The 26,183-nt window shown below is 39.7% G+C and overlaps 1 protein-coding gene across 1 annotated transcript in view; it reads right to left on the reverse strand.

Moving 5' to 3' along the window:
* The window catches only part of LOC136882330 (uncharacterized), a 213,823-nt gene that overhangs the window by 166,170 nt on the left and 21,470 nt on the right, over positions 1-26,183 (reverse strand). The window contains exons 5-8 of the mRNA XM_068229534.1: positions 16,571-16,778; positions 13,286-13,400; positions 9,899-10,032; positions 7,097-7,213 (exon numbers count right to left, since the gene is read on the reverse strand). Coding sequence (XP_068085635.1) covers positions 7,097-7,213; positions 9,899-10,032; positions 13,286-13,400; positions 16,571-16,778 — 574 coding nt within the window. The remainder of the gene's footprint in view (positions 1-7,096; positions 7,214-9,898; positions 10,033-13,285; positions 13,401-16,570; positions 16,779-26,183) is intronic.

A 26,183-nucleotide genomic window follows, 5' to 3' on the forward strand; every position in this document is an offset into this window, starting at 1 on the left:
ACCTTACTTGGGGTGATAAACCTTGATGTGCCACATCAGTAAACAAGCTGCCCAAGTCGACTGCCAGGGACGCACGGCTGGGTCGCCATGTGTATTCACTGACAAGTGCAGGAAGGTGGTATAACGAAATCACACACCATCGTTTGTGAAATCCACAGTGCAGCAAGCATCATGTCTCTGCATCAAGAGATATGAGGAGTGGATTCAAGGCTCACATACCCGTCCATAAACCACATATTTTGTCTGTGAATGCAGAGCAGAAGTGGTATAAGGAGCACCACTGGGCCATGAACGACAGAAGACGTGAACCAACTTATTTATTTGTTGTGTCAGAAGCACTAAAATCGGCTGCATATAAAAAAGAGACCTAATGCTACACAATGTGGCAGTCAGATGAGAGGATTTGGGTGTGGTGAGTAACAGGCATACACTATTTCCCTATTGTAAAATTTAGCAGAGGCGACACGACAGCGTGCAGGGACTTGGACCTCTCATAATACTGCAGAGCACATTGAAGATACAAGTATAGGACGTTTTGACCAGCTGTATGTTGTAGAAGACCAGTTCAAAGATAATCACCGACTGTTTCAGCAGGATAATGCTGTCTGCCATAAAGCGGGCCCTATAAAGGTTCCCGAAAGCGACTGGCCAGCCCCGTGAGTCCAGATCTCAATTCTGATGAACAGTAACATTGCTCCAGACACCTATAACCCACATCACCAACAACACTTGCCGCAGCACAGCAGGAAAAATGGCTTCTAATTTCTTCGCAGACGTTCTAACACCTGATAGTCTCACTTGCAGAGTTTGAGCTGTAATAAAGTTACTCGGAAGCGTAATTTTCAAAGACAACACTGTCAAGCAGGAAATACTCAGCAGGACGTAGAAAACATCAAACTTCTACAATCAAGCCAGATATCTACTCTCCGACTCAAGCCAGATATCTACTCTCCGACTGCAAAATACCACAAGAAGCAAAAACAATTCTATACCACACCCACTTTGTACCAATTCCCACATATGGTTCAGAGGCATGTATTCTACTAAACAATGACTACAGCAGAATTCAGGCAAAAGGAATGAGATTCATTAGAACTATGAGTGAAACTACTCAAAAGAACAAAATCAGGAATGAAGTAAACAGGAAGGTAGATATGTAGGAGAGAGGTCTCAAACGGGAAGAGATGGCGAACACTTGTACCCCACACCCGAGGAACTGGAGTTGGAAAATGAAGATGATGATTTTATTTCGTGTCAGAGTGTCGAAAAAACTTAAAATATAAATAAGGTATTATGTACAAACAAAACAAAGTATATGTTATGTCACAAACATGTTTCACGCAAAGTCTGCCAAGAAATGGGCAACAGCAATTTCCTCTTCAGTGGCTTGAGTCAAGTCTTAAAGCATACCACGAACAGTCATAAAGGTGTTGGGTAGTTCGTTGCTTACCACAATCACAGAAGTCTGACAGATCTTTCAAATAACCCCATTTTTTTTAGGTTATCCTTGGATTTATCTACTCCAGTCCTCAAACAATTCAGTGCCTTCCAGGTTGTCCATTCCAAATGATGACCAGGGGGTGGAGATTCGGAAGGCACCTGCTCGCCACATATCACAACGTGCTGTTCTTGTTGGTTTATCCAGAGCCTTGGAGACAGTGAGGAAACTTTTCAAGACTTCAGTCTTCTGGGTGGAGGTCGATGTCCAAATAATGGGTGGTTGCTTGCGAGATCCACCTGTGACCTCTCTTGCCTTGCAAACACTTCTCGCCGAATGTCTGGAGGAGAAATACCAGCCAAGCAGTAAAGTTTGTCAGTGGGAGTAGGTTTCAGACACCCAATAACTATCCTGTGTTTCATTAAGGGCTGTATCCACCCCCTTCGTATGGGCTGAGCTGAACCAGACGGGACATGCATACTCAGCTGCAGAGAAACTCGGAGCAAGAGGCGAGGTTCTGAACACAGTTCGATGCACTCCCCATTTGCTTGAGCCAAGTTTACAGAGGATGTTATTTCGCGCTGAGACTTTCTATCCAGAGTTAACACAGTGTTTCTTGTATGTTAAAGTCCGATCTAAGGTGACACCCAGGTATTTTGGTGTAACACAATGCTTCAGTTGCTTACCCTCCCACGTCATGCACAGCTGCCTAGTAGCTTCTCGATTTCAAAGATGAAATCCACACACCTGGGTCTTAGTCGGGTTTAGCAGTAGCCGGTTCTTCTGACAGTACACTGATAGTACACAGTGTTGAAAGATGATGATGATGGGAGAGCACCCGCCCCATATTAATGTAAACCGATATCTGAGGAACACTCAGAGGACAGAGTTTCGTGCAGGTGTCCAGACAGTGACAGTTCAGTGAGGAAAGTGGAAGAAACAGAAAAAGGTAAACATGAAAATACAAGGACAATCTTTTTATAAATGGCGTCTTTCCTCATTAATCCCAGAGCTATTCTATTTATTCTCAGCAGAAGAGTCTACTTTTATCATCATTAATAATTATTGCATTTTAATTTGATACCCTTTAGACCGACTGTCTGTCAATTCTGAAGCTCAGTTTTACTTTACCAGATGGCAGAGAAGAACGGTTCTTTCGAGGAACAAATTTTAGTTTTAGTTAACGTTGCTAGGTAAATACCACGTGTCTCCAGGTGACAGTGCCGATATAAAGATAGGAATAGAGAAGAAACAAAATCTTTGTTCGTGCAGCAAATCTCAGATAGTTTGTGATTTGCACAAGAGCGCATGTGTAGATTAGAAACCGTTGGAAACGGTTTCCCAGTCTTCCCTGTGCGAACGGTCATGTAGTAGTAAATATTGCCGTTAGACGTCAGCACCATTCCCAATTAATTTCTATTGGATTTGATTGAGGTTTGATTGATTGATTGATTGACATTGTGTTCTACTGAACGTAATATTTCATCGTAAACATATCACTCATTTGGACTGAAAAGCAGGAACATTTGCATGCGACATGCAAGGTACGAATAAAACAACTCATTTTGGAGTCTATATTATGTCTTTTCTATGGACTTTTATAGGATAGTATTAATAGCTCAATAGTGACAATAATACGATGCAAGAATGAATATTATTTATTTATAATATAATATAATTATTGTCATTCTTTGGTCTTGCTCTATTCAGATTAATATCCTAGATTGTCATCAGTTGAAGATTCACTGGAGTCACTCGTAAAACTAATGTCTGACATCTGACAATATCTAAGATTTTATATCACCAACGATCTAGAATATTTGTGATTCGTTACCACCCTATCAGTAAGCATAGACTAAGAGGACATCAAAATCTATGTCGTTTATCTGCAATACGTCGACTTACTTACATTGACAGTGTTTTATCGTGATATTGTATGTATGTTCATTAAACAGAATACAAAATTGCTACATTTAATTAAGAATTTATATAAGAATACCACTGTCAAGGAATGTGATTTTCAAGAAAAACACGGAACAAACTAATTTATTAGGTTCTGTGCTTTGTGAACGACGTGTAACCAAGGTTGATGTGCTTGCCTCTTTTAGTAATTCTGTTGACTGTTCTCAAACTGTATGAAACTGGAATCAAGACCAGCAGTCAGAATACCAAATTCCGACGGCATGAACAAAGTTAGCTCATTTAACCGTTCTCCGCTTTTTATAAACATTATAAGAGTTTGCCTAACACTGCGTGTGCCATACTGCCGTTCAGAAAATCTAGCACTGTTTCTTTTAAGTGACTTACATTTTACTTCTGAATTTTACAGTGCCTACCCCCATCATTTTTATATCGCCTCTTCTACTGATCCAGAGTGAACTTGATCTTTTCTTTTCTTTTTCCTATGCATTGTTTTTCATGTTTTAATCGGCTGATGATGACCTGGACTAGGGTCGAAACCAGTACCACTTCTACTTATTATTAAATAAGAATGTAATCACTGCATTTCTTATTCTTTTGTATTGAATAGGTTGAATCTCTTTATTTATTACTTCAATTTTAACTGTGATAAAATGAAATTTTATCTTTAAAGGCATGAACAAAGCTAAAAAGAATAATACCGTATTTTCTCAAGTAATTAACACAATTTTCTGACGAAAAAAAAAGCTTCTTAAGCAGGAAACTTCTTAAAAGGGGTAATGACCGAAAACTTATTCTCTACTTTGACATACATGTGAAACACACAGCCAACAGATTTCCTTGTTTGTGAACAATACCGAAATAGGCTGATATATAAGAGCTGCTAAAAGAAAGCCACAATATAAACACAGTATTAGGTTATCATGACATAAAGTAACATACTGTATTATAAAAATTCTTGATAAGAGAAGGGAACATATTATATAAAACCATGCACAAGAGATAAAAGAAATACTAAGAACATTAAAACGGTAAATGGTGACCATACATTATGTAAATTCCATACTGCATTAGACATTAAATACATTTCCAAACACAAAAGTCTAGGCTCCTACTTGGAAAAGAAATTGTCCAGGGTTGACTGTTTTTAGGTTTTTACTGCTTTCTTGAACTACAAACCACCGAGCTCGATAGCTGCAGTCTCTTATGTGCAGCCAGTATTCAGTATTCAGGAGATAGTGGGTTCAAACCCCATTGTCGGCAGCCCTGAGGATGGTTTTCCGTGGTTTCTCATTTTCACACAAGGCAAATGCTGGGGCTGTACCTTAATTAAGGCCATGGCCACTTCCTTCCCATTCCTAGCCCTTTCCTGTCCCATCGTCGCCGTAAGACCTATCTGTCGGTGCAACGTAAGGCAACTTGTAAAAAAACCTCTCCATTTCCCACATTGCCTTCCATGTGTTCTAAGGCACCCCTGCATTCCTACTAGTTGTCACGGCCACGGGCGTACTTTCTGGCTGTTTCGCATGTACCGCATGGACAAGTCGATACTGAGTTTATTTTCCTGCTTTAATCCTCTTCATGCTAAAGGTAATGAAGAAAAGAAAAGCAGGTTCGAAGTTGCAGAAATGAGTGCAGGGGAAAGTATTGGGGTATTATGTGCGAGTGATAAAGGCGCAGTAGCAACACCAGCACGTAAACAGTTTCTTTCCCCGCGAGAATTTTATTTCATGTCTCTTCATCCTTGTGCTACGTTCTAATAATGCGATCTAATAATTACGAGTGACACGATAATACAATGTTTAGCTCGTATAAAGGCAAAAATAACTTTCAATTTTATGCCAACATGTGGTATCGCAATGCCTCTGAGTGCGTGTATCAGGCCCCCAACACCCAGCTGGTTATCAACACTCATTCAACTTTGTAGACGATCGGGATCTTTCGACCGGCTGTTTGGCGGCATAATATGTATCAGCTGGAAAGTCGGCTGTTTCCTGCATAGAGTGGGGATGTTTCTTTGTTTTGTAATAGTTTATTCACCTAACTAATAATGGACATGGAAAATCTTATCAGTTTAGTTCCAAAATGTAATTTCCTCTACGACAAGACCCATAAGCATTATTGTAACAACAATGTAAGAGAGAATGTCTGGAAGGAAATAAGCAAGGGAATGAAAAATCAAACAGGTTAGAATATTCAATTTCGTCGTAGATTAGGCCTATACGGTACTTTATTTTGCAATTATTGTTGACCTTATTTCAGAATCATATTATCATTTTGGAGTCCATATACAGTACGGTATGTCAGTACGATAATTGACATGGCTTGGAAGTTACAGTATTTACTGTGAACAATTTTGTAAGTGGCATTCCCTACGGTTGTCGTTCATGTATTCCTAACAAAGAGTACGGTAATGCATAAGAAGCTGCTGTGTTGTGAACAAATACATTTTTCGGTTTTTAATTAATGTTGATGCCACCTCGATTAATTACTTCACCCTGTAGCAGCACGCAACTTACTGCTTTAATGTTTTATCAAACCATCCATTGCATGCATTGTGTTTCCCGCGTAGAATCCCATTCGATTATATTCTGCTTGATGTAAACGGTGGAGTGGAAATTACGACTGACGGTTTAGATTCGATTCCACAAGGTGAGAGTGAGCATCTGGTGTTGGTGTTGTCATGTCATAGCGTGACGACATATAGCCTTGGCAAGCCCGGAGAGGCTCCATGAGGCGCAAACGGTCTAATACAGGGTTCAACTTGCACGGGGACTGGGGCATTCTAACCATGAGCTGCTTTGAGCAGACGTTTTCTATCTCAAGGGGCTCTAAAGTTTGAAATGTTTAACCGGGAAATATATTTACAACAGAACACTTTAAGTGGGATAAATACACATATATCTTAATACAACTGATCAAGGGACCAAGAGTATCACACTTCTTAGGCGGGAAAACTTCTTAACCGAGTTTCACTGTAGTTTCTTTAATAAATTCTGAATGGAATGTGAAATACAAACATATACCGGCTTACTGGCTTATTCAGCAATATCAATGAGAAACCGACAGGCAAAACTGAACATTCCTGAGGCAACAGCTAGCTACCCAAAGGTTAATCACCCTCTAAAGTTCAAGAGTTCAAGGCCTTATACATTTTCACACAAATTTCTCCGACCTGCCTCCTGTGGCGAGGGTTCCAAATCGGCTTCCTTTCACAAGGGATGAAAAAGAAAATTTTCAAGGCTATGAAAAATGTGATTGTACGTAGTAGCAACAATGAAAATTTGTGACGCCTTAAGCGAGGTATTTTTATATAGATATAATACGATGTGAATCGAGAATTCGAATTCACGATGTGCTAAGCAAGAAAACGCTTTAATGAGGAACACACTACTGAGGTTCCACTGTACAGGAGGAGAAGCCCTTGGATAGCAATGAACACTAGTGTAAACACGAGAGGTTAAGCCCTATAAAGATAGAAACATGAAAGAGAACTATTTGAAGACGGCATTGTATGATGGTGTAGTCTCCTTTGTCTACACTGATCTGCCATTGTGATCTGACAAGTGTTTGTTCATTTCCAATAATAGCAATGACAAGTCAATGTACTAAGAGAGAGCAAGGATGGGAGAAGAAAAAGAAGTAAGAAAACATCAAGCAGATACATCTTTATTCATCACTGTATATCTTTTCAGAAACTTAATGCTATAGTTTGAGATAATCAAGAAAGTGTCTCACCGGACAAGAAGGTCCCACCAAATCTCTGAATCGTTTGACGGCTTCTTCACCTTCTCCGGGACGTCCCGTCACCTCCAAGGCAACGGAGGCTCCGTCGATAAGCTGATTCACCATGCCCTACGAGAAAAAGAGAGAGAGATCTTTGTCTGTCAGGGGTTCGCTACAAGTTCTGAATTACAATCAACAATTTTATTAGTCTCAAGAAGAAGTTTAGCTGTCCACCTAGCCAATACAAATATGTTTTGGCCTATTTTGACCATCTTCAGCAGCGTTAGCTTATACAACAGGAAGACATGTAAAATATCTAAATATTACATAGTGAATCTTATATTCTTAAATAATAACAACAATGTAAATTAAAATGTTGCATTTTAAACATCAAGAGGAAGAGTGAGTCACAAATGTGCCAGAGAGTAGCAGCAGTGGCGTATGCTAGGATCAAGATGTGCGCTACCGCTAGACTTAGATTACCCCTTTTCGGTCATTGGTTTAGTGAACGTCAAGCTTTAAACATTCTGAGCTGCAGCCAATAGCCACTGGAGTAGCCTGATGTGTTGTCAGTGCTGCCACTGTCAATACTCAACACCTGATCAGTGGAGATGGTAGCCAAAGGTTTAGCAAATTAAAGTCCAGCTTTGTGGCTAAATGGATAGAATGCTTGCCCTTGATCTGATGGCCCCGTTTAATTCTCAGAATGAACCCCCCCCCCCGTACTCTTAATTCCCCTGGCTTGAGGGGGAGACTAGGTGTTTATCCTTGGAGTATCTCAATTTTTTCTGTTTGGTTTTTGAGATCGTCTATTATTATTTGTAATTCTTTAATATCCTCATTAATTTCCAATCCATTTTATCTTGGTCTTGCTACTCCATAATTTTTCAATATTCCTCTGCTAATTCTGGTGTCAGGTGTTCTGACAAGATGTCCAAAGAATGATATACGTTTTTTGCTTATTGTGCTCAATACTGTTTTATTTGATGCTATTCTCCATTAACTTCATACTGTTTATTTATTAATTATTATTCTTTCTCTCTTAAGTATTTTGTCTGTTTCAGCTGCATTATTATTATTATTATTAAAATTTTTAATTTTACAGCATTAGCAGTGGTCGTCCCCATCATTCACTGGTTTATTAGCTTCCTTGGGAGATCAGTGGTGGTGTCTGAAACTTATCACGGGTTTGATTCCAATCAACAAAAGAGAACACTAACCCTGAAAGATTGCATTTCATTTTAGCAGATCTACCCATATAAAGAAAACTATAACAGCAGCCTTGCAGTGTCTTCCTACAAGAATGTAGAAGTAAACCAGCATTCTGTTATCTATGAGTATGAGGTGTTAACGCCAGCAGTGGTGATCTGACGGAGCGAAGCCTAGCACACCTATCAGACATAAAGCAGCAAGCTGTGCGAGGTGAGTCGAGGGGAGAGGGACACAGAGCCTGGGTAGCAAGTTTACTATATGATGCCTTACTCTCAGAAATACGTGTGATGTTTTTCTCATGGGTTTCAAGTTTTGTAAATGGAACAATGTGTCAGGTGCTTATATTATAATGTGCTCTCGATTTCCATCATTCTCGTTTGAGATTTGGGCTTCACCGATAGCCTTGGTAGCCCTCAGTATACACCAGTGAGGAGCAGCACCACTGCTACTTCATTCCTGTCACAAGCAAAGTGTTTCTGGCACAGACTATTTTTTGAGGCAAAGTCACACCGTTTCCTCATAAAAATAACATCCATAGTGCTGTGAGCCGGACTGAGTGGCTCACGCGGTTAAGGTGCTGGCTTTATGAGCCTGACTTGGCAGGTTTAATCCTGGCTCAGTCCGGTCCAGTGGTACTTGAAATTGCTCAAATACATCAGCCCCATATCGGCAGATTTACTGGCATGTATAGGAACTCCTGCGGGACAAATTTCTGGCACATCAAGGGCTCGGAAATTCGTAAAAGTATTTAGTGGGACCTAAAGCCGATAACATCATTATTACTACTAATCATCATGTACAATCAAAATTGGAGCAAAACTCTAACAAACTACCTGGGATTTGCAGATTATTTAGCTCTCTTAGTCCTTGACTTAAAAAAAGTTCATGCCCAGATCACCAGCCTCCAAAAAAAACACCCTAAGAATAGGATTGGAAATATCCTTCGAGAAAACTGAGATCATGCCCATGAAACCCCTGAGCATAAATAAAGTATTCATAACGATCAAGAAATGAACGTAGTTTCTCAATTTAAATTTTTTTGGAAAAATCATCACACACAACTTAAAAGAGACGGAAACATGGATAACTCGAAATAACAAAATGAAATACGCCCAATGTACAATAAGAAATACCTGCAAATAGACATTAAGATCCAACACTATAAACTATAACTCCCCCGCAGCCTACTTATTGCTTGTGAAACTCTGTTCCAAATTAAAAATGAAAGAACTGGATTAGCTCCTCAAAACTGAAAGAAGAATCATCAGAACTTACATAAATAAAAACTACCAGGTCGAAGGAGTCTGTCGAGAGATCAACAGCACAACTAGTAGTGAGACAGGGGTACAATGGATCCATGAAATTCAGCAAAATCTCAAAACATGAGATGCAGAGAACAAAAATAAATTTAACACCATTCCTAAGACTCTCAAATTTTCAGCAGAAATGACACATAGAAGGACTATAGGGATTTGAGATGACTGAGAAAAGTACGATCGGAACGAATGAAAAAGTGCTGGGCAGATCGCAACAACCATCAAAGAGAAAGAGAACGTGGAACAACTCAACTGGTCCAATGTGGCCAAAACAGTCAATACTCACTGGATATTCAGGAACAACACCTTTGTAGACCTCTAGGAAGACTTCAGCCTGGAGCTGATCCAGGTACACCATGTCCATGGCTGTTATAGAGAAGTCATTCTCTTTTATGGCAGCGATGATATCTCCAAGATGTCCTGTCGAACACAAAAACAGAGAGAATTACCACTACGCCTGCAGTCTCTTTGATTTATTTACCAGATTCTTATAATGGAAGCCATTAATCTTCGGTTTCAACTTCATTTATAACTGTGAGATTTATCAGTCTGTCAAAACTAAATCAGCATAATATAAATTTTAAAATACCTGGAAAAGAAAATATTTACAGTATAACACCGATTTTGCGTGACCTCGATTTAACGTAAACCCGCATTTAACGGAAGAAATTTCCAGTCCTGAAAATTACTCAATAAGAGAAATGCTATTTTATATTCAATTTAACGTAATTCACAACAAGGCAAAACTCGCATTTAGCGTAAAGGAAATGTTAAAATTCTCAAAATGTTTTTTCTATTTGTTTTGGTGATGGGACATTAAGAACATATGAAAAAGACATCACAAGCTTGCTATGGATGACTCACGGCAGAAGAGGAAATTAGAGCTCGGGCACTTAGGGCTAAAGTGAGATATCGAACTCAGATGCACATCCAACTGCGGCCGCTATAGCAGAAGAGAACCCCTGTTTTAATGACAATGTTATTATAAGCTTTGAAAATTCTTATATTAATCTGTGCAATATCCTTCGGTTACAATGAGGACGCTTTTACATATTCATCCGTTATTACGGACAAATTCCAGCTCATTAATTTGTCATCATCATCAATGTCCCACTCCAGTCATTAATTTGTATCCGTTATCAATACTCTTACACTCTACCAAATATGACTAGTACAGTGTTTATATATTAAATGCGATCGATCATCTTCGATTCCTCGCTACGCGTGAGCGAGTCAATCTTGAGTGAGCCTGAGGTCTCCACACAACTCAAAGCTCCGAGTCTCTGACTTGTGTAAACAAACATCGGGATAATAAGTATTCGCAATAAGTGCAATGCCAGCAGTTGTAAATTCCTTAGAAATAAAAGCTGAACTAAACAATTGTTTAATTTTAATACTATGTACTGAAATACAATAAGAATGTGATACTTCTACTTCTCAACATACAGCATTGTGCATAACTCATTTCAGAGGTTAGGTTATGTACTTTCACGTCTTGTTAAATTTCAGAAAGGCTGTTCTTTTGTGAATTTATAGTAAAAATGTTATCATGAATCTATAGGGAGCTTGAAATATGTTTTCATAAGCGCGCGGTAAACCTAGGTTAGGTGACGCCGTCTGAAATGAGAAAATGGAAATGTTTGCCACAATCCTCTGGATTCATGCTATTACAGTTCTTAAGAATGAAACAGAATATGCGTGTTCAGACTATTGGAATTAGAAAATACGTGCTAATGAGTAAGCCGCTCCTTGGAAAATTTCTGCAAAAATGTTTAAACAAACTGATTGCTGTTTCATACCGATTTTAATGTGTTTTTGTGCGAGTTTGGTAGCTTTCCTGACTTATGGAAAATGGTATATTATATAGCTATAAGAAGAACCTTAAATTGAAGCAGTTTTGCATCCACCGACAAAAATTTGTCAAAATGAAGCACAAACTGTAACTACATTACAGTGTGTAGGATAGATATCTCCTTGTTTTATGGCTGTCACTGTGCAAATTATGTTACGTTAATACAAGCAAGGATCTCTGGAAAAGGTGTGTTTCCCACTGAAACATTGATTTAAGGTTAAACAAATCAGGTCCCTGTAAAAATGTTAAATAGTGGTTCTACTGTATTACCATATTATATCTGAAACAATTGGTTCACTTTTTATTCCACGTAGTACACCGGCAGTGATACGATTACACGCTCTGGCATCTTGACCAACCCGATGAGTCAGGAGCCTAGTTCACTGCACTAAACTTTGTTCTTCGTTAAATGCTAAAGGAAAAAAAAATATTAAAAAACGAGAATTTTGCATTAATAGGTTCACAGCTGCTCGGATATCGGTAACCGTTCCTGCCATACCATAATACTTTTTTGCTTAACAGGGTTCATATCTGCATCCTTATGCATTTTCACTTGAAATATTTCAATAATTTTTTTTCTGCACAGGAGCTATGGCACTACTGGTGAGCTTTTCACCTCCAGTGCCATTTGATGCAGCGTATGTAAACAAGTGAAATGATGGAAAGAATGTATTATCGGCACACTTTATCTGGATGCATTTACACCTTAGTGCTGAATCGGTCGACCTCAGCAATCTTCGAGATTCGTACTGGCAACCTTTGAAACACAAACTATGAATCGCTTAAGCATCGCTGTGCGACATCTGGTGTACACTTTACATACTAGTACTGGTGTTGCTTACGCAGCAAAGCCAAACTATAGAATTCATGCTAGGAACAAGATTCGCATCGAGAAATGTTATATAATGTGTATGTGACGCAGTTGTTGGCTTGAGATAATAACGGTTTAGAAATTTTATATCGATCAATCATATTCTCGATTCAATTCAGATTTCATTTTCATTCAGTTGGCAGCACTACCGGAACCGGGACAGTTCCCTCCTTACCGCGTACACAAATGCATCCAGATAAAGTGTGCCGATAAAAGACATTCAATAATCTTTTTACAACAGATAAATTCATTTTTGAACATTTCTCACAAAAATGGTGTGTAGTCAAATGCTTATTAGGCCACTGCTGAATGAACAATCGCTGTAAGTAGTCTATAATAGTGTGCTGCAACAAACACAAGTAGATATGGCATTGTTTGGAGCCAATTACTTCTGTCTTTTGTGGAATTCCATGAAGTATTTCTCAAGACACAAGCCTGGCTGTCCTTTGCCCCTCTTCATAACACTGTGTGCACGGCTTCCCCAATCTACGCCCGTTCTCCTTTACTGGCAAAATGTGTTCCTGTAAGTGGTGTCCTGCAACCTCACCTCTATTGACATAGCAAAAAAGTATGTCGAATTGTAACGCCTACATAGATAATAAGTAACAGATGGAGAATATGTTTAACAATGCACAAGTAAGAGGTTTACTTCTTTACATTGGTATTGTCAGAAATATGAGCTTTATGTCTGGCATGGAGTGTGACACACATGTTGTCATCGGCACTAAGTGAAAATGGAGTCACGACGCACACGTGTCGTCACTGTCTGCGAACGTGTTAAAATGTAAATTTTGCATACAACATAAAATTTTGCAAACGTGAAATTAAAAATGTTGTCCTAGCAAGGCTTGCTTTATGTAATCTGACGCTCACAAAAACTAAGTGTGTATTCCCACCTAGAAAGGGATACCCCATTCTTTCTCCAATCAATTCTTAAAAGTGAGTTTTACCTGATCTCACTGCATGAGGTTTTACGACACAGCAGGTGGAGTCCCGCAAAACGGCTGTCGTTCTAGGAGTTGCCACCCTCAGTAGTGGGTCAGTTGGAAAAAACATTGCTGCCTCCTGCAGAGAACAAAAAGGCAACGTGTTCTGTTATAATCTCGTGAATGACATGAAATCGTATATAACAATAATAAAGTGTTGTAGCTTTCAAAACTCACAAAATCATTAGGCATAATAACCATACACAAGAACTGGTTTATCCAGACTAGAGGCATCCGTATCAACAAAAGCCCAGACCCAGATATAAACTAATAAATGCTTATTTTGTTCCCTAAGGAAAACGCTGCTGTTTCCAGCGCCATGCCACACCTCTGTAGTGCTGTTGTTTCTCGAGCAAGGTTGTAACGAACGTAACTAACTTATTACGGAACATAGATTTATCTGATGATGAATTCACACTAGTTCTAGTTATGTGAAGGTCATCAATCGCTGAAATATGAACTTGAAGAGGAAAATGGTTTTGATAATGTTCTTTCTTCTTCTAAGACGACAGGACATTGAACTGTAAATACAAGCCCACTGACTTCTTTTGCTGATGACACTGAGCTTCACGAGCTTCTGCAAACAGCCCATGCAAATTCATGTAGAGGACCTCAGTCTGCTAATGTTTGTAATGGTATTGTTAACGATTAAAATACCAGGTGAGTTGGCCGTGCGTGTAGAGGCGCGCGGCTGTGAGCTTGCATCCGGGAGATAGTAGGTTCGAATCCCACTATCGGCAGCCCTGAAAATGGTTTTCCGTGGTTTCCCATTTTCACACCAGGCAAATGCTGGGGCTGTACCTTAATTAAGGCCACAGCCGCTTCCTTCCAACTCCTAGGCCTTTCCTATCCCATCGTCGCCATAAGACCTATCTGTGTCGGTGCGACGTAAAGCCCGTACCAAAAAAAAAAAAAAAAAACCGATTAAAATGCAATGAAAACCTAGGCTTGAGATTCAAGAAGTACCATAAACTCGTCAAATACATCCAAAACTGGTTAGGATGTTTTTGTGGGGACTGAAAAAAAATAGTCATAAAGAGGGAACGTGCTAAAAAATGAAAAAACAAATTTGCTATTTTTAAACAGAGCACTTACAGAAAAATGTTATTATTATTATTTTTTTTTTTTTGCATTTTCCAAATTAAGTGAAACTTTTTTTTTTTTTTAAAGTTTACTGACATTCAACAACACTGCACCATTTTTAACTCAACTTTGGCAAACTAGCAATGACATTTGACCTTGAAATACACATTACTGTGATACATCTTGAAACATGGAACTGGATACATTGCAGGCTGTCCTGGGCAATTCTTACACAAAAATACTGTCTGTTTTCTCTTTCACAGTCCCTTTCCTTTCTTTCAACATTTTGCTAGTAATGTGGAACAAACAACACAATTAGGTTTGTGACTCTTGTCCTGCTGCTTCCCAAGAAAGTGCCTTTCTGTCAGGCGCACTTGAGGTATGTAATCAGAAGGTCTTCCTCGTTTCAGCGGCGGACTGCGCTGATACTCTCGTAGAAGTCCCATAATGACAGAATTTCTGACGTCAGGAACACTAATTGCCCTGTCCTATAATTTCAATTTTTGTAATTCTTATGTCGTCACCAATATGCCGCCAGTCCGATTCAAAATGAAGATCTTTCTCGTTGGCTCTTTCTTCCGAACAATCACTATGCTCATTATCACTTGTTTCATTGTCCAAATTTGCTGAACAGTCAATCAGAATCAGCCACTAAAAGATTGAAGATTTCTTCGCTGTCATTACTAATGTTGCTCTGCGTGCTCATAGTTGGTGAATGAAGCCTGTTATCGGCCAGACAGCTGACAGAAATGTTGGTTGGCGGGCGGGTGAAAGATAACAAACATAGGTCCCGTATTGGCGGCAGCGCTTTCAAACAATGCTTAGTACATAGTCAATACATGACTGTAGAAGTTTGTATTATTAAATGCGCCTTTATTAAAGCAGCACGCGGAAACTATAGCAGGAAAGTACCAAGTCAACAAAACACGATCACCGCAGCAAATGCTATAGGGAAGTAAGTCGACAAAATTCGACTTCCGCAGCGAAAGAGTTAATGTAAAAATAATTATCCCGAAAACAAAGAAACAGCATTTACAATTATAATTAATGAAATAAATAAAGAAATAAAACATTTTAAGAACACCACCGTAGTAAAACATTAAGGTGAAACGTTCTTAGAGACACATCGCTTACAATTATCGTAGGAATGTCCAACATCTGGGTGATATGCACATGTTTCATGTGTGGGTTAGCATCCATTTTCTCAATAAACGTTAAGTTTTCATCATTTTGTAAACTGTCCATCTTTCTTCTTCTCCATAACTGAATGTCCCGCAAACCACTATGCGTAAGTACAGTAGGCCTAATTTGTGAAAACTGTTACACAATGAACTTATGAACGTAAAATTAAGCACCAAAAGTCAGGCACAAGAGAATAAGCCTGGCTTTGGGACTGACGCTCCCTGCAGCTGTAGGCCAACACGCAACAGCACTCTGGGGCTGTGAAATTAAGTTCTCTACCAAATCCTTACCCAGGCCTGTCGTGCACACAGCGTGGCCGAGAACACTAATGTAAATTTCTCATGGTGGGAGTTATGAACGTACTAAAGAGTGCTGTCAAGGTTTCTTTAGCATGTATTTAATAGGACATCACCTGGGACTTTGGAATAATGGTGTAATAACCAATAATGCACTAGAAAAGAAGTGTTTATTTATTTTTTTTTTTTTTTTTGCTAGTTGTTTTACGTCGCACCGACACAGATAGGTCTTACGGCGACGATGGGACAGGCAAGGGCTAGGATTGGGAAGGAAGCGGCCGTGGCCTTAATTAAGGTACAGCCCCAGCATTTGCCTGGTGTGGAAATGGGAAACCACGGAAAACCATTTTCAGGGCTGCCGACAGTGGGGTTCGAACCTACTATCTCCCGAATACTGGATACTGGCCGCAATTAAGCGACTGCAGCTATCGAGCTCGGTAGAAAAGAAGTCTTAACCAGTTTTGACTGTATTTTGTACTGAGGAACGTTTTGTGAAACATTAATCATTTCAGGTCTGTAAATAACATTATCTTTCCTGCAGAATAATGACAATGGTACAGGAGGTAATTTTCGATTTAAAAAGTCAGACAGGATTGCTTAACTAGGAACTTAATTTGCAAGGGGGGTTAACCCGAATGTGTGTTTCAATCTACCTTCAAGGTTTAAAGCAAAACTAAGTATTACTAACAGCCTGGGCTCCCTCTTCTGAGACTGAACCATGGACTGCGTTATAGCTCTTGTCTTTGCCGAACATGGCTCTGAGGCTATCAGGAGCTTCCTCGCGAGCCTTTGCTGAGTCAGTTGGTCCTATCAGCTCTCGCCACCTGGTGATTGCGTTCTCTCCCATCAGTTCCATGGCTACGACAGGACCTGATGACATGTACTCTGTCAGAAACCTGTAATAAAAAATGACGTCTAATATTACATCATGGGAAAGTTTTAGTTCCATTACATATGAGAGATACAATTGTAATAGGGTAAAACCTCCTTAAGATGTTTCTGCACAAGGAAAGAGAACGTGTTAAGCAACAAATATTTTAAATTAAGATTGTAAATTGAAACATACCAAACTGTTTAATTTATCATTGGTTACAAGTGAGCATATGTCTTCCAATTGGAGTGTGGCTGAAGGTGACCCAATATATATGAGGAATGCACAAACGAGGTTTCACTGTAGTTACAAATGGGCATCATCATTACGTAACCCGAGTAGGGTGATGTTGAATGAGCTCTCGCCAGCGTTGTCTGTCCATGTAGGTCTCTCTCTGCGATCACTCTCCAGCCCTTGAGCCCTTATTGAAGTGCTCATTTAATTAATCAGTCATCTATTCAAATGAATAAAGAAGACTTTATTTTATTAAGTACTAGTAACTGGCAGGGAACTCTACATTCAGCAGCCCATTTCACAATTTCTGCAGGGAACTTGGAGCTCAGGTTTATTTGTTCGCCAGCTAAGTTTAGGAGGAATTTCTACATGGCATACACAGAGCAGAACAAGGAAACAATAGAACTCCAACGGCCAGACCAACGGACAACATTTCGGAGGCCCGGCGACAGGCTACAGGAGCTGAAAATATATGTTTGAAGTAAGCATCACGAGCGCGATGTGCTGGACCAATGATATGATAGCGTCACCGTCAATTTGGCTAGGGACTGGTCTATGCGAGTGATGGCCCCGATCGAGGATACAACGGCGTCTTAGAGGACGAATTGATAAAAGCGATGAGCGAGTGGGCTAGTTACCCTATTATTTGGTGAGATTCTGTGCAGGTAACATCGAGAGAAGTATTATTTACGCGAGTGCGGGTCAGAACTTATGTTTCTTGATCGTGTGATTGTCTGCATTTCAATTATTCAAGATGTTAAACTTTTGAGAATGGCTTTTATTTTTTGATTTCCAGAGGGAGAGAACAGTTTCATTTAATCATTTCAAATGCATAGTAGCCTGCCTGTGTAAATAGTTTCCCCGAGGGCATAAACCTTACAATTTCCAGTCTTGCATATACATGGGAAATATCTGACCTAGTTACGATGAGATAAGAGGAGTTGTTTCACTAGGCTGAATAAGAACTGGTTACACGGTCAACGGAAATTACCCTGGGCATAGTACTCTAGTAACCGGCAGGTTAATCTTGACCTAGTTTCTACATCCTGAATGAGGGGATGTTTTAGACGATATCCAGAAGCAGAGGCAGCGACGGAAAATACATCACTTTTCTACGCCAGGATGGAGACCAAAGTACTGATCCAAGTCTTTTTGGAAGGCATCATCATCGATATGGCAGGCTAAAACACGATGGGGGCCGACTGTTCCTAAGGCAGGCAGCTAAATGAGTGAGCGAAATATGTGAGTACAAAATTTTCAATGTAAATTCTGTATGTGTGCACGTGGTTTAATGTACAAAGGCGATAGGTTAGTTTTAATATTTAATTTCAGTAAGTTTAGCATTTGTTTGGAAGGACTACATCCTATTTAAAGTAAATGTTAGGAAGCTTGTTAATGTAAATATAACTGTAACGTAAATGTGGACCGTTTGCATAAGATCACAGCTTGCTTCCTTTTCATTTTATGCAGATTTTTAGCTGAGTAATTAGCATCATTTCTTTTACGAGTCAGTTTATTATTTTAGCCTCATTTATTTTGATTTGTTTTGCTTTGATGTTTGAAACGCAGTGTACGTCTCGGGGCTTAATTGTAAATAAGGATTTAAATTCAAGACAAGAAGGACTAGATGAATGTATTAATGGGAGCTCAAAGCATACGGAAACATGCCGACACATTTTCTGGGATTTATTGCCATGATGTGTGAATGAGTATGTGTGAGATGATGAAGTTTGAATCCACAAATTTTGATAGCATCATCTTCATGACTATTTTGAATATCAAGATGAGTGTAAATTAGTAATTGAATCATGAGTTCCTCGAATGCAGTTTCGTATTTCAAGTTCCGAATATTTAGAATAAATTTTCTGTAAATTTATTATTATTCATGCGAAAAATAAAAATCAATAATAATTGGTTCAAAGAAGTTCAGGATGATTTGGAAGAATTGGGTATAACTCGGCAACAAATCAAAGACAGAAAAGAGAAGAGGATTTTGAAGAACAAAAACATAAGTCTCAAACTAAAAACAGTTGAACGGAAACAATATACTATATCGGACACACAAAGGGCTTCCAGGTCGGAGAGGACGAGACAGTTCTGGGAGAAGAAAAAGAAGAAATTAACTCAAATGTATTGATTTAAGTGCTCCAATGTGGGCGTAAAATATGTAAATAATAATAATAATAATAATAATAATAATAATGCGAGTTGTAAGATCGAGATATTTCAGTAACTTTTAGATGTTCAGACATGATCGATTGTCTATGTGGCAATTTCCTAGTGTCACTGTATTATTCATGTTTAAATTTACGAGCACGAGTGCTTTGGTTTGTGACCAGTGCGGTCTTGTTTCTTTTCATGCGGGCGAATGTTAGATGACATCATTTCAGATTCTTATTCAGTTTTGGCAACTTTAGGACAAGTGATATGGCTTGGTGTGAAGACGCGTTCCTCATTTGAAAGGCCTGCATCTTTATGTTTTTGTGGCTTGCCTCAGGCAGACTGTTGAGCAGCGTGTGCAGAGGGTTGGACCCTGTGTTGTGAAGTTTGCAGCTTTATTTTGGGAGACTGAATTCTTCGCTATTGAGTCATTCCGCCGTGTGTTGGCGAGGGTGATATGGTTGTCTACCGAGGAGAGTTTTATTTGAGCAGCCAATACTTCGTGATGATTTAACTGTTTTTGTCCATGCCTGTACGGTTGTTGAAGTAGGTGAGATTTTTGTTCGGATTTTCTTTATGATATAACTGTGCTGGGGAACATTTGTGTCATATGATTTATTTCAGGAACCTACGCTGAATAGGAAGTGTTGCTAAAAGTGTAAATTTATCTCCTTATATTTTCCATCGAGTCTTTGAGTGAATGAGAGTTGCGTGAATGCTGCATGCTTTCTTAGTGAGCCCTGGAAAATATGACGTCACATTTTTGTCTTTGATTGTGTATATTTGCCATTTGTGTGATTTTATTTTGTGTGGTTCCGATCCACACTGTTTGTTGTGCTCATGATTCGAGGTGTATATATTTTTGCGTAGGATGTTTTACCACTCAGCGTGTTATATATTGTACAGTTAGATTAGTTTCCGTCTCCCCCTTTGTGGATTAAATCACGTCTTTTCTTAAGGTTACAGACCCCCACAGCAGGAAAGGGGAACGTACCCATCTACAGTTCAAAATGTTAACAAAATAGTATAACTAGGAGCGTGGTGTGAGCACGTTAGCCCAAGGTGTAAAATTAATGAAACTTCAAGACTTGATTTGATATGTTAAGTATGTGCGTCGGCATACATTGTATATTTGTAATATATTTCTGATTCTCAAGATAGACTTTATCAAGCTGAAAGAAAAATTCAGAGTCATGTAAAAATTTGGATTATTTGATACTTTTTGCTATTTTTTTCATATTTTTCTTGTTTATTTTAATAAACAGATATTCCTCCAAAACTGAAATCATGCTTCGCTTGCTTTATTTGTAGCTTTTAGTTGACCTCCCCGTCTCCATATTAGTTATATGTTCCCCATCAAATCCAGGGTGTGTGTAATTTTAAGGCACATTTTTTATCATAGCTTGAACTGAGCACCCCTGGGAGCGGCTGACTAGTCTGGGGCAAATTACCTTGATGGTAGAAACGGGGACACCGTCACCTCTGCTCTTTACGACTGTCTTCAGCTGATCCAGCCAATGTCTCCTTGGTCATCCAACAGGTCTTTTGCTGACTGTTCCATGTATGCATGTGGTGTTTGAGTGCCTAGCATCCTCTTTACATGTCCAAACCATTTAAGTCTTGCAGACCGCAGTCTTTCTTACAGAGGGTGCTCCACTCTGAAAGGGGACTTACCATGTTGAACTATACTGTTAAATATCCTATGGCCCACGGATCACCACTCTGTAAGTTACTGTAGCATATCAAGCGTAGCTAGTACATTTGTCTGCAATGTGCTAGCAGCTCCAAACAGTGGGACGTAAACCCTTGAACCTGATGGCATGAAATCTACCAGAAACCTTGTGAATGAACCATCTTCTTCCTTAGCGTAAGTTCCACATGTTGGTGGGTCTGCTGTTTTGGCTCTCTGTCACCGATGTGCCCGATCAGGATGCAAGTCTGTAACCTAAAGATCTCTGTGCAGGGTGTGAAGCCAATGCTGCCTCCTTTCTCGTCTATTTGCAAAGAAAAACCAGTAGTTGTCACTTTTGTTGTCCCTGCTCGAAGCGAGAGTCTGTACCAGAGTAGACAATATTCTCTCATCTTTTCAACGATTGGTGCCACTCTGTATTGCGGGCAAACTTCGTCATTTGTGGCATCGTCCTGCAATGTTACAGCACACACGTCCACCTGAGCTTGTTCGTTTCCATGAAGGCCAGTCGTCGTTCCACTTCTTTTGATGATGAAGGTGGGCATCCGGTACGATACAAGCAACTGGGCAGACAACAGATCCTGTCATATTGCTCAAGCAGACAGACATGTCAGCACTGAGGGTTCCGTCAGCAGCAACTCTCAAGCAAAGATATTTAAAAGTCCTTCTTGCTGGTAGGTTTAAAACGCCATTGATTTTGATGGTATCCAAATAATTTAGAACTGTAGTAAGTTGAAATGAAATGGCGTATGGCTTTCAGTGCTGGGAGTGTCTGAAGACATGTTCGGCTCGCCAGGTGCAGGTCTTTCGATTTGACTCCTGTAGGCGAACTGCGCATCGTGATGAGGATGAAATTATGATGAAGACAACACCGTACACCCAGCCCCCGTGCCAGAGAAATTAACCAATGATGGTTAAAATTCCAGACCCTGCCGGGAATCGAACCCGGGACCCCTGTGACCAAAGGCCAGCACGCTAACCATTTAGCCATGGAGCCGGACTGTAGTGAGATATTTTGTTTTCTTTACGTTGAGCGGTAGGCCAAGTTGGAACGTGATGTTGAAGGTCAGTTTTGTCTTTTAAATAAACAACAACACAATAACAATAAATTGCCTCAGAGAGTTCAAAATACTTGATCGTGTCCTGGGAACCTGTCCTCGTGGTGAAAACAATTAAATAAATGATATCTTTTAGGTATTTTTTTTTTTCTAATTTTATTTAAGCTGCATTAGTCGTGGAAAGATTTTGGTAATAACCTGGAAAGGCTAGGTCAAGCAGCAGAGAAACCTTTCTGGACAGTCATAAAGAATCTTAGGAAGGGAGGGAAAAAGGAAATGAACAGTGTTTTGAGTAATTCAGGTGAACTTATAATAGATCCCAGGGAATCACTGGAGAGATGGAGGGAATATTTTGAACATCTTCTCAATGTAAAAGGAAATCATCATGGTGGTGTTGCAAACAGCCAAGCTCACGGGGAGGAGGAAAATGATGTTGGTGAAATTATGCTTGAGGAAGTGGAAAGGATAGTAAATAAACTCCATTGTCATAAAGCAGCAGGAATAGATGAAATCAGACCTGAAATGGTGAAGTATAGTGGGAAGGCAGGGATGAAATGGCTTCATAGAGTAGTAAGATTAGCATGAAGTGTTGGTAAGGTACCTTCAGATTGGACAAAAGCAGTAATTGCACCTATCTATAAGCTAGGGAACAGTAAGGATTGCAACAACTATCGAGGTATCTCATTGATTAGTATACCAGGCAAAGTATTCACTGGCATCTTGGAAAGGAGGGTGCGATCAGTCGTTGAGAGGAAGTCTGATGAAAACCAGTGTGGTTTCAAACCACAGAGAGGTTGTCAGGATCAGATTTTCGGTATGCGCCAGGTAATTGAAAAATGCTACGAGAAGAATAGGCAGTTGTGTTCATGTTTTGTAGATCTAGAGAAAGCATATGACAGGGTACCGAGGGAAAAGATGTTTGCTATACTTGGGGACTATGGAATTAAAGGTAGATTATTGAAATCAATCAAAGGCATTTATGTTGACAATTGGGCTTCAGTGAGAGTTGATGGTAGAATGAGTTCTTGGTTCAGGGTACTTACAGGGGTTAGACAAGGCTGTAATCTTTCACCTTTGCTGTTCGTAGTTTACATGGATCATCTGCTGAAAGGTATAAAATGGCAGGGAGGGATTCAGTTAAGTGGAAATGTAGTAAGCAGCCTGGCCTATGCTGACGACTTGGTCTTAATGGCAGATTGTGTCGAAAGCCTGCAGTCTAATATCTTGGAACTTGAAAATAGGTGCAATGAGTATGGTATGAAAATTAGCCTCTTAAAGACTAAATTGATGTCAGTAGGTAAGAAATTCAACAGAATCGAATGTCAGATTGGTGATGCAAAGCTAGAACAGGTCGATAATTTCAAGTATTTAGGTTGTGTGTTCTCCCAGGATGGTAATATAGTAAGTGAGATTGAATCAAGGTGTAGTAAAGCTAATGCAGTGATCTCCCAGTTGCGATCAACAGTATTCTGTAAGAAGGAAATGAGCTCCCAGATGAAACTATCTTTACATCAGTCTGTTTTCAGACCAACTTTGCTTTACGGGGGCGAAAGCTGGGTGGACTCAGGATATATTATTCATAAGTTAGAAGTAACAGACATGAAAGTAGTAAGTACAAACAGGTGGGAACAATAGCAGGAGGGTACTCGGAATGAGGAGATAAAGGCTAATTTAGGAATGAACTCGATGGATGAAGCTGTACGCATAAACCGGCTTCGGGGGTGTGGTCATGTGAGGCGAATGGAGGAGGATAGGTTACCTAGGAGAATAATGGACTCTGCTATGGAGGGTAGGAGAAGTAGAGGGAGACCAAGACGACGATGGTTAGACGCAGTTTCTAACGATTTAAGAGGTATAGAACTAAATGAGGCCACAACACTAGTTGCAAATCGAGGATTGTGGCGACGTTTAGTAAATTCTCAGAGGCTTGCAGACTGAACGCTGAAAGGCATAACAGTCTATAATGATAATGCATGTATGCATTAGTTTTGACAGACTGAAATACCACATAGTTAAACATTAGCCAAGTCGAAACTGAACATAAATAGCTTCCACTGCAACAAAGTAAGGAATGTTCAAACAAAGAGGAATACATGTTAATTCACATGTAACTGAGATAATCAAGAGGATTTTGGAAGGAAGTCTGATGATGAAATTAGAGAAGAAAATGGCTTTAGGAAAGACAGATCAATATTTGACCTGATCTTCACATTTAGCCAAAGGATGGAGAAACAAGAGTTTGGGAAATATTTGCCGATGACAGTGTACCAAGGCAGCAAGCACTGGGAAAAAAAAAAACCAAGCAGACAGAGCAGAAGTGCAGATGTGTTAGTAAAGACCAGGAGAGGAGGAAGAAAATGGTTTGATGTGGAAACAGCACTTCGCCAGGAAAGCGTGTGTTGCCCCCCATAGTCTTGATCATAAACATGGCAAAAACAGAAGAAACACAGAAAAGGTCCTACCATTTGCAGATGACATAGTGGAAAGGTGAAAAAATAAAATGCAAGTTGTTGTCATCGTCATCATAATTTCCCAACTCCAGTTTCCCGGGGTGTGGTGTAAAGTTCTCGCTATCTCTTCCTGTCTGCATACCTCTTCTGAAGTTCCAGGACATATTCCCATTTGAGACCCCTCTCCTGCATGTCTGATTTCACCGTGTCCTTGGCCTTCCCTCGGGTCTCTTTCTTTGAACAGTAAGGTTTCTCGCTCTTCATTCTCATAACGTGCCCATACCACTGAATATAGGGACCTCAAAGCCAGATACCTTCCTGTTCACTTCATTTTCAATTTTTTTGATTCATAGTTCTAATGAATCTCATTTCTGTTGTATGAATTCTGCTTTTGTTATTGTTTAGTAGAGTATGTATCGGTACGAGGTAGGTGTGGTACAGGTTTGTTTTTGCTTTTTGTGGTATTTTGCACTCTAGGTTTCTGACTCGACTGTAGAAGTGACCTGCTTGACAGTGCTTCAGAGGTACCTGAAGTGAGATGCTCCTGAGTTTGATGATCATTTCTTTGTTTTACTCATCTTCATCTCACATTGCTCCACTCAATTTTTAATGTTGAAAACATCTCGTAGCAAAGTGTGGGTCCTCGTACTATGAGTTGAGGAAAGTTGAAGGGCTATAGAGCTTGGATAGCTTTATCAAACTAAACAAAAACAAATTTTAAAAATCACTTCTGGCCTAAATGCAGTTCCAGAAAAACAGCATAGAATTGCTTGTTTCCTTACGCATTTTCCTTTTGATTCAATTCCTCGCCAAATTAATTTATTTACATAATTCTTTTTGTAATGTCTTCCTTGGTTCATTATGCTGGCGCATTTTTAAAAAATCTTTACACCAAATACAGGGAGAATAATTTAATAAGAGTTCAGACTTCTGCTCGCATGCCGTGGGAATTCCCGAGCGAGAGCCGTATGGCTTGTGTCAACACTGCCGATATAACAAGTATTCACTGTTTAGCACTCTGTTCCTCAGTTCGCTAGAAACTATTGGACTTTTAAGGTATGTTGTGAGGTTATTAACACGGCAGTTAAATACACTATAGAGCAAAGAGTATTTTTGGTCGAGTGTTATTTGCACAAGAAGAAACCAGTTAAAAGGTGCCTTCGAAAATTCCGTAGACAATTTCCCGGTGCGACAGTACCATCAAAACCTTACGTACATCAGCTCGTTTACAAGTGGCGTAGTACTGGTTTCATAATCAATAAGAAAAAGAAGCAAAGGAGAACGGCTCTCACACGGGAGAGGTTAGAATATATACAGGCAAGACTCCAGGTCAGTCCACATAAGTCGCTTCGGAGAGTAGCTCAGGAAAGTAGTATTTCACCTTGTTCAGCACGTAATGTAACAAAATTGTTACATTTACGATCTTATCGGACTCATTCAGTCCATAACATACTCCCTACAGATTTCAATGCAAGAATATGATTTTGCGATTGGCTAATGAATAGTGTCCACGACGTTATTGTGGATCCGAACTTTCTTTTTATGAGCGACGAAGCCTGGTTTCATTTGAGTGGATATGTCAATTCTCAGAACAATAGAATCTGGGATACAGACAACCCGCACATTTTACATCCGAGACCTCTGCACGGTGTGAAGGTGGGTGTGTGGTGCACTGTCAGTGCCCAACGAATTATCGGTCCGATATTTTTTCAGGACATGATTACTTCTAACCGTTATATTCACAACATTCTGGAATCATTATATGCTGAACTGACTGAAGAAGAGAAAAGGTACGGTTATTTCCAACAGGATAGTGCAACGGCCCATACAGCGCGTAG

This window comes from Anabrus simplex, chromosome 10 (assembly GCF_040414725.1).
Source record: "Anabrus simplex isolate iqAnaSimp1 chromosome 10, ASM4041472v1, whole genome shotgun sequence".
NCBI lineage: Eukaryota > Metazoa > Arthropoda > Insecta > Orthoptera > Tettigoniidae > Anabrus > Anabrus simplex.